At 33.8% G+C, this 10,655-nt stretch overlaps 1 protein-coding gene across 1 annotated transcript in view; it reads right to left on the bottom strand.

Moving 5' to 3' along the window:
* The window catches only part of LOC128235547 (ecdysone receptor-like), a 62,313-nt gene that overhangs the window by 36,494 nt on the left and 15,164 nt on the right, over window positions 1-10,655 (bottom strand). The window contains exon 4 of the mRNA XM_052950364.1: window positions 8,660-8,982. Within this exon, the coding sequence (XP_052806324.1) occupies window positions 8,660-8,982 (323 nt within the window). The remainder of the gene's footprint in view (window positions 1-8,659; window positions 8,983-10,655) is intronic.

Raw genomic sequence — 10,655 nt, 5'->3', positions numbered from 1 at the left:
GAATAGATAGGAAAAGATTGGAAATTCTAAGAATTAAATCCTAAGATTTCTTAGGATATTCTTAAGAATACTTAGGAAATCCAATTTAATTTCTGCAAGGGTAACGAGGTCAATCTCGAAGCTTTGTCGGAGGAGGCCGAGTTATTACGATTGTATCGAGTTGTTCCCCTTCGCATAATTGTTTTCTGTGTCAGTCAACTTTCGTTTTATTGGAAAGGTAAACAACTTGTTTTAATGCATTAAATGCTTGTTTAGTGCAAAATAACATTTCACTTACATTGTAAAATATTAATATAACTCTTTATGTTCAATTTCAACCATGAAATACTTCACTTAAAACAATTTCAATATTTTTAAAACACCCCCGTTTTTTGCACATTCCCGTTTAGACGTTAGGGATTGGAAGAATCCCGTATAACACGTCTATTATTTTAGACTAATTTCCTATCATGTTGTACAATTGATGAGACAAAATCCACGTTTGTTTACGTTTTCCAGGGTTAACCGTTATATTTGATAAAGGTCAATCCCAGAGCGAGGCTGCAAGTCTCACAGAAGCATAACATCATTTAATTGTAAAATTACGAACTTTGCCGATCTACAAAAAGAAACGCAGTGAAATTGAAATAATTTGATTTTGGTATTGGTTTGTTCAAATGTATTGCTTTTGATTGGGATATATCCTGAAAATAGAGAATTTTTCAAGGCTAATTGCGGAAAAATAATGGTCTGTCACAGGTACCGGCTACAACAAAGGAGGATAAAATGGCCAGTACTATTACTATAGCTAAAGATAATAGTTTACTACAACTTCTAAAAGATTAAGTTTGGTAATTGAATATTCAAATATTTGATCGAAAGATTTAGCGAACATTAAAATATCTTTTTTACCATTCATCCTAATAAATATAAATCTTGTCATTAAACACTGCGTCAAACAGGTGCACAAGTTATTCTGCGTTAGTCACTTTACTACATAAATATTAACATATTCACAGTGCATAATTACATTATAGTTGTGGCATACTTACCATGAACTCACACTTACAATTCACCCACTTTATTCATATTAACATATTCATAGTACATAAATAAATTACATTATAGACGTAGCATACCTGTATTAATATACATATACTTAGAACATCTTGAAAGGTCGTTAAATGGGATATGGCCAAGGTTTGAATGTTTGCAAGACCATAGGCTGTAACATAACCTTGACATTGTGTTGTAAATATCAGACATGCTTATGAAAACCTCACATTAACTGAGATTGAAAATCATAGACTACTCAGACCAAAGACTATGACATCACCTTGACATGGTGTGTTATCAATAAGACATGCTAATATGAAACCTCACATTAACTGAGTTTAAAAATCATTCACTACTCAGACCGAAGACTATGACATCACCATGACATGGTGTGTTATCAATAAGACATGCTAATGAAAACCTCACATTAACTGAGTTTGAAAATCATTCACTGCCCAGCTGGAAGGTTGTAACATCACCTTGACATTATAATGTTCTATAAATAAGACATGCTATTAAATGAAAACCTCTAATTAACTGAGTTTGAAAATCATTAACTGCCAAGATGGAAGACTTAGACATCACCTTGACATTATAATGTTCTATAATTCAGACATGCTAATGAAAACCTCACATTAACTGAATTTGAAAATCATTCACAGTGATGAGTTTTTCTGGCTCAAAAACTTATTGCAGTGAAATGATTTTTACCTAGATGAAATGATCTTTTCCAATCACCTTGTTCCCAGGCAGAATAAGACTGAAGCATTCAGACAGATAATGACATTTTTTTTAAATTGATAGATAGGATGGAAAAAGTCGTACAGTTTTGACGACTTTTTCCATCCTATGTTGCACATAGAATAGCAGAAAAATAGAGTAATGAAATAAAACAATACTTGTTTCCCACTGGGAATGTTCTCATTTCTGTATTATTATGCACCAAAAAACTTGCACAATATTTCTTCCGGGATTTTTTATTTATTATTTTCACATGAAGTAGCACAGATTTGTGAACATGCCAAAGAAACTGATGATTTACTGCTTAGTAGTTCAAACAATAATGTGCAAATTTATGTCAAGTTTGAATGTACCATGATTCTTAACCCAGGGGTCAAGTTTGAATGTACCATGATTCTTAACCCAGGGATCAAGTTTGAATGTACCATGATTCTTAACCCAGGGATCAAGTTTGAATGTACCATGATTCTTAACCCAGGGGTCCAGTTTGAATGTACCATGATTCTTAACCCAGGGGTCAAGTTTGAATGTACCATGATTCTTCACCCTAAGTCGATTTATGTCCCTCAAAACTGAGAATTCAAAATAGGAGCGATTTAACTGATGAGGACAGTCCTGAAGCTTGGAATATTATAACCAGTGAAGGGGTCGCAGGCTTGTGTTAATTTTGACCACTGCATTAACATCTGTGTACAATCTAGTAAGGAGTTCTGCAAATCAGGGAGAATCACTTGACAATTACTTAAAGGTGGATTTATGCTTCATGCTACACAAAGGAGTAATGCAACTTGTAAGAAAATTATATATGTACCAATTTGTGAACATCTTGAAAGGTCTTAAATTGGGATTTGGCCAAGGTTAAAAATTTGCCAGACCAAAGACTGTGACATGACCTTGACATGATGAGTTAACAATCAAACATGCTTAGATGAAAACCTCACATTAACTGAGTTTAATAAATCATTCTCTGCCCAGACCGAAGACTATGACATCACCTTGACATTGTGTTCTATATATCAGACATGCTAATGAAAACCTCACATTAAGTGAGTTTGAAAGTCATTCACTGTGAAGAGTTGTTCTGGCTCAAAAACTGCCCAGTGAAATGATTTTTACCTACATCAAACAATCTTTACCAATCATCTTGTTCCCAGGCAGAATAAGACTGAAGCAAGACAGATAATGTTGAATTTATAAATTGATAGATAGGATGGAAAATATCTTACAAATTTCACACATTTAGTTGCAGATAAACAAGAGAATTCAAATGAAACAATACTTGTATCCCACTGGGTATGTTATCATTCCAATATCATTATGCACCAAAAATACTTGCACAACATTTCTTCCAGGATTTTTTTTTTATTATTTTCACAGAGAGTGGCACAAATTTGTGAACGTGCCAAAGAAACTGATGATTTACAGCTAAACAGTTTGAACAATAATGTGCAATTAATTTGTCAAGTTTGAATGTATATAGATTCTTTACCCAGTATTCTTTTAAGTCTATATATTTCCCTTAAAACCGAGAATTCAAAGTGTGATTGTTTTAACTGATGAGGATGGTCTATACATAAGCTTGGAATATTTTTACAACTGCTGGGCTTGCAGGCTTTGTGTTAATTTTGACCACTGCATTGAAATATCTTTGTACAATCAAGAACGCAATGTAGCTAGGAGTTCTGCCAATCAGGGGGAATAACTTGACAATAGGTAAAAGGTAGATTTACATCATGCATGCTACACAAATATGTATAGACACTGGTAAGACAATTAGGATATGGCCAAGATTTAACTTTTTGCCAGACCCAAGACTTTGACATATAACCTTGACATGGTGTTCTATAAATCAGACATGCTAATGAAAACCTCACATTGACAGAGTTTGAAAATCATTCAATGCTCAGACCAAAGGCTATGACATCACCTTGACATCAGAGATGCTAATGAAATCTCACATTAACTGAGTTTGAAAAGCATTCACTGCCCAGCTGGAAGACTGTGACATCACCTTGACATTGTGTTGTATACATCAGACATGCTAGTGAAAACCTCACATTAACTGAGTTTGAAAGTCAGTAACTGTGAAGAGTTGTTCTGGCTCAAAATCTACAGCAGTGAAATGATTTTTACCTAGATCATACAATCTTTACCAATCACCTTGTTCCCAGGCAGAATAAGACTGAAGCAAAACAGATAATGTCAAATTTTAAAATTGATCGATTAGATGGAAAAATGTCCTACAGTTTGACACATAATTTGTACATAGAATTGCAGATAGAAAAAGAGAAATGAAATGAAACAATACTTGTTTCCCACTGGGTATGTTCTCATTCTAATATAATAATGCACCAAAGAAACTTGCACAACATTTCTATTTATTTTTTTTCACATGGAGTGACACAAATTTGTGAACATGCCAAAGAAACTGATGATTTACTATTGCTTAGTTTGAACAATATTGTGCAAGCTGAATGTCAATTTTGAATGTACGAAGATTCTTTACTCAGTATATCCTTAAGTAGATTTATGTCCCTCAAAACAGAGAATTCAAAATAGGAGTGATTTAACTGATGAGGACGGTCCAATCTTGAAATATTTTTACCAGTGAAGGGCTTGCAGGCTTGTGTTAATTTTGACCACTGCATTGATATATCCTTGTACAATCTAGGTAGGAGTTCTGCAATCAGGGGAAATAACTTGACAATGAGTAAAATGTAGATTTCATGCTCCTTGCTTCACAAAGATGTATCGCCACTGGTAAGACAATTATATATGTATACTAAGTTGTGAACGTCTTGAAAGGTCTTTAATTGGGATATGGCCAAAGTTTAAGTTTTTGCCAGACCAAAGACTTTGACATGACCTTGACATGGTGAGTTAGCAATCAGACATGCTAATGCAGATAACCTCAAATTAACTGAGATTAATAATTCATTCACTGCCCAGACCGAAGACTATGACATCACCATGACATTGTGTTCTATACATCAGACATGCTAATGAAAACCTCAAATTAACTGAGTTTAATAAATCATTCTCTGCCCAGACCGAAGACTGTGACATCACCTTGACATTGTGTTCTATACATTAGACATGCTTAGATGAAAACCTCACATTAACCTAACTGAGTAGAATAAATCATTCACTGCCCAGACCGATGACTATGACATTTACTTGACATGGTGCTTTATAAATCACACATGCTAATGAAAACCTCAGATCGAAGACTATGACATGGCCTTGACATTGTGCTAATTATAAATCAGACATATTCTAATGAAAACCTCAAATTAACTGAGTTTGAAAACTATTAACTGCCCAGCCAGATGGCTCTTACATATAACCTTGACATGTTGTTCTATAAATCAGACATGCTAATGAAAACCTCACATCAACTGACTTTGAAAGTCATATAACTTTGAAGAGTTCTTCTGGCTCAAAACCTACTGCAGTGAAATGATTTTTACCTAGATCAGACAATCTTTACCAATCATCTTGTTCCCACGCAGAATTAATAAGACTGAAGCAAGACAGATAATGTTGAATTTTTAAACTGATAGATTGGATGGAAAATGTCCTACATTTTTAACACAAGTTATACATAAAATTGCAGATAAAAAAGAGTTATGAAATGAAACAATACTTGTATCCCACTGGAAATGTTCTCATTTCTATATAATTATGCACCAAAAATACTTGTACAACAATTCTATAGGGATTTTTTATTATTATTTTCAAATGAAGTGGCACATTTTTTAATTTGCAAACAATTGCCAAAGACACTTATGATTTACTGCTAAGTAGTTTGAACAATAATGAGCAAATGTCAAGTTTGAATGCATAAAGATTCTTTACCCAGTTTTCCTTTAAGTCTACAGTCGAACCTCGCTATGTCGACGTCGGATAAGTCGACTTTCCGGTTATGTCGACTTTTTTTCTGGTCCCGAATTTATTCCTCTTTATTCTATATAAAATAAATCTGTTTGTGTCGATTATTTTATCTCGACTTTTTCGCTATGTCGACCTCGTTTTTCAGTCCCAGTGGTCGAATTTCTCACATTTCCTATGTTCTTTATGTCGAATTGTAGATCGAGACGTAGGTGTGAAAATATTCATGACGGTTTGTGGCATGTCGCAAAATACCGTGCGTGTCAATATAACAAACTATCATAATTGGGGGATACATAAATGTAATTGGTAAGTGAGAATAATTAAAGTTGTTTGTTTATGTATCTAATTAAAGAGACATTTATTGCTCAAACTCTTTGGTATTGTATAAAACATGAACATTTTATTGATTAGATATCAATCCCGCATGGGAACAGAAAGAATAACTTCAAAATGTCAAATGTTATTTCCACTGCTCTGGTCGACCACTAAGAGAAGGACCCGGTATATAATCTTACAATGTACAAATGTATGCAATTGTGGTTTTATATGTTTTGAGTGATCCATAAACGCAAAAGAAATAAATTTGACACAAATAATTCTTCTTTTGTTTCATTTTATTTTTCAATAATAAGTTTGCTGTTTTCACGACAAAAATATTTAACAAGACCGTTCAATTGTGTATGTAAACATCGGACAATCCAACTCAAAAGTGTTTGGATTGGTGATATTTTTTTGTAATTCGGATGAGTCGACTTTTCTTTATCTCGACTTTTTTCACTAGGTCCCGAAAAAGTCGACATAACGAGGTTCGACTGTATATATTTCCCTTAAAATTGAGAATTCAAAATAGGAGAGTTTTAAACAATGCGGACAGTCCAAGCTTAGAATTTTATTTAATAGTGCAAGGCTTGCAGGCTTGTGTTCATGTCCACCCCTTCATTTACATATTTTTGTCCTGTCAAGAACACAATGTAGCAAGGAGTTCCGCAAATCAGGGGAAATAACTTGACATTGAGTAAAAGGTAGATTTATGCTTCTTGCTACACAATGCCTATTGCCAATGGTAAGATAATTATACATGTTCTAAGTTGTGAAAGTCTTGAAATGTTTTTAATTGGGATTTGGCCAAGGTTACGTTTTTGAAAGACAGAAGGCTATGACATCACCTTGGCATGGGGTGTTACTAATCAGGCATGCTTATGCAAACCTCAAATTACCTGAGTTTGAAAATCATTCAATGCTCAGACCTAAGGCTATGACATGACCTTGACTTTGTGTTCTATAATAAATTAGACATGCTTAGATGAAAACCTCACATTAACTGAGTTTGAATATCATTCACTGCCCAGACCGAAGACTATGACAATACCTTGGCATTGTGTTCTATAAATCAGACATGCTTAGATGAAAACCTCACATTAACTGAGTTTGAATATCATTTACTGCCCAGACCGAAGACTATGACATCACCTTGACATTGTGATCTATAAATCAGACATGCTTAGATGAAAACCTAAAATTACCTGGGTTTGAATATCATTCACTGCCCAGACCGAAGACTGTGACAATACCTTGACATCGTGTTCTATATATCAGACATGCTAATGAAATCCTCACATTAACTGTTTGAAAATCATTCAATGCTCAGACTGAAGACTACGTATGACATCACATTGACATTGTGTTCTATACATCAGACATGCTAATGAAACCTCAAATTAACTGAGTTTGAAAATTATTAACTGCCAAGACGGAAGACTTAGACATCACCTTGACATTATAATGTTTTATAATTCAGACATGCTAATCAAAACTTCACATTAACTGAGTTTGAAAGTCATTTAACTGTGAAGAGTTGTTCTGGCTCAACAACTGCCGCAGTGAAATGATTTTTACCTAGATCAAACAATCTTAACCAATGACCTTGTTCCCAGGCAGAATAAGACTGAAGCAAAACAGATAATGTTGAATTTATAAATTGATAGATCTATAAGATGGAAAAATGTCCTACAGTCTTGACACCAGTTGCACATAGAATTGCAGATTAAAAAAAGAGAAATGAAATGAAACAATACTTGTTTCCCACTGGGTATGTTCTCATTCCAATATAATGATGCACCAAAAAAACTTGTACAACATTTCTATAGATTTTTTTTTTTTTCATATGAAGTGGCACAAATTTGTGAACATGCCAAAGAAACTGATGACTTACTGTGAAGTTGTAAGAACAATTTTGTGCAAATGTCAAATTTGAATGTACAAAGATTCTTTACTCAGTATTTTTCCAAAGGGTATATAATAATGTCCCTCAATAACAGAAATTCAAAATTCGAGTGTTTAACTGATAAGGTTGTTCCAACAGTTCTAACAAGCTCCACCAAAGAGATTTAAGCTGGCCTGACTCTGCCCCCCCCCCCCAACAAAAAATAAAAAGGTTTGGTAAGGGTTACAACAGGTAGGGATGGTAGGCCTTCTATTTTCATATAAGAAATTTTAGAATAAAGAATTAAGTTAAATAATTTCCTGTATAAAGCATATTAAAACATACACTAAAAAACGACAATAAAAAAAGAGCATTTTTTTTTCACCAACTGTTAAAATGGTAGGGTCGGACCTTATTCATAGGAAGGGGTTGAGTAACTTGAACCAAAGCTTCTTTTTTTAAGGCCTGAGCTTTAAATACTGAAAAACAAGAACACTGCAAGTTGTTACAAGCGCTTGTCTTTTTTTCACTCTCTCAAAGGTCACAGCTAATAAATGATTAAAGCAAGAGTTATGTGCCCCCCAACACATACAAATAGTGTTTGTTGTACTAAAACACGTAGTCTCATATTAAAAAGTATCTTAAAAAAGTTTTTTTAATTTTATCTAGTTTTCCAGGCTGTGGCATTACCTAAACTCTTTTTTCAAAAACAAAAGGACAACAACAACAACAGACAATCTTATAATCCCAATCAGGGACAGGTGCTAGTTCTAAAACAGTACTTACGTTGACTGATTTTATCACTTTTTCGTCCGCAAACTCGTATTTATCTTGGAGGTACACAAGCTTTTCCACTAACTTTTTTGTATCTTCACACACCCTTTCCAAGGGTTCTGGGTCAATTATAGAGTGTGGTTTAGCACTTGTTATTTTATTTTTCATACAAGAATCCTTAGAATCTTTAGAATCTTTAGAATCGTCAATATCCGATTTATCACACATTGAGTTAGGTGTCGCGGGACCACTACTACTTTCCGATTTTTTCGACTTAGTCGTTTTCTGTTTCCTCCTAACATCACGTGCTTTGCACTGTTCTTCAGACAATAAACCTGAAACAGACAATATCAACATTAGAACAAAGTTTCATTGTCATCAGTTTGTGTTTCTTGCAATATCTGTTTCAAGTTTCAGTTGAATATCTATATAAATGTTCAATGTTTTTAAGTTGCGAACAAGGTTAGTTTTTACACAATGCCGACACTGATGAAAACAACAAGGACACAAAGCTTCAAATTTGAAAAAAAAGAAGAGCTAATGAAATGGATTGAAAATTATTTATCAAATTCAAAGGATGACAATTATTTATCAAATTCTTATAATTGGATAGAAAAAAGGGCAATAACTCCATAGTTACAGGAACAATTTCACTGAATAAGGAATTTGACCTTGCCATTGATTTTAATAATGCATCTATTCATTCTTCACAAGTGGCTCAAATTAAATTAAACATGAATTAGGCAACAGTTAAATACTCTTTGAGAATTACATTTTCCACACGTAACTGTCATACAGTCTCATAGCAACTCTGATGTAGTTATCCACACATGGTACCCTCATTTGAGGGCCAAGTGAAGACTCTTGTACCGCTGCCTTCGTTTCCTAAAGTTACAACCGTCTTCCACTTTTAAAGCCCACAAATACGTACAGAATACTATGGAACTTGCTTGGAACAACATCAAGCCCAAGGACATATATCTTTAGCATGAGACTTGGTTTTGACTAAGAAAAAGAATGTGTTTCATTTTAATGAATCATGTTGTTCAACATAGTTTTCTTCATACCGCTTTTCTTCATGGCTTAAATAACAAGTATCAAATCTGGTTGCTCCTTTAAACAATATAGTCAAACACACTCAAAGGCTTGTCTTGTTCATTATTTAGCCACACAAGGGGCATAACTTGACAATGACTTGAAAACCAGAGTTGCAGGCCTTGCTCACAAACTAGCAACATGTATATCAAGTTTAATCTGAATATATTATCGCCAATTTAGTGTTTTTGTATGACTTGATGGCACTGAAAAAGACACCAAAACATGATCCTGTGTATTTTCTGACCAATTTGCGGTTGAATTAAACTTTAAACCCCATTCTCCATGCTAAAACATGTACTCTGCACAAATGTAAAAATAAAATTCCCAATTTAATGTTTAAATAAAAATTGAAATCTTACATAACCCCATTTTGATCTTTTTATGTCTATTTTTTCAGGCATGTTGGTTCATTTCTGAATTGTAATGCCCAATTTTGGCTTATATGTCACATATGGCCCAACCTGATAAGCCCCATCCCCTCTACCATAACACTGCCAATCACAATCTTCATAACTTAACTTTTTTCTTTGCAAAACAGCCCAGCAAAAATCAAGCTATAACTTTTAACAATATATAGGCCAATATATATGTTAATGAATTGTTTTAGACAACCTAAAGCAGATTCTTAATTACCATTATGCAAGCCTTACCACAATTATTCAAATCAGTATATGTGTAATTTTATATATTAAAGGGACTTGCTCATGTTTTTGTAAAACACATTTTTTTGACAGATCATGCAATTAATTATGGCAAATCATTAGGAGTGTTAGGAGTGTTAAAAGTATTTTAGATACTGCTGGCTGCAGGAACCCTTCACCAAATGTTAAATATTGTCTTTGAAGTCCAAATATTGAATTGTATTAGTAAGAATGAGTCTTTGTGGGCGAGAGGTTTTATTGTCAATCAT

The sequence above is a fragment of the Mya arenaria genome, chromosome 1 (assembly GCF_026914265.1).
Source record: "Mya arenaria isolate MELC-2E11 chromosome 1, ASM2691426v1".
In the NCBI taxonomy this organism is placed as follows: Eukaryota; Metazoa; Mollusca; class Bivalvia; order Myida; family Myidae; genus Mya; species Mya arenaria.
Note: the sequence above shows the minus strand (reverse complement) of the source record. Positions and strands in the feature narration are given on the sequence as shown.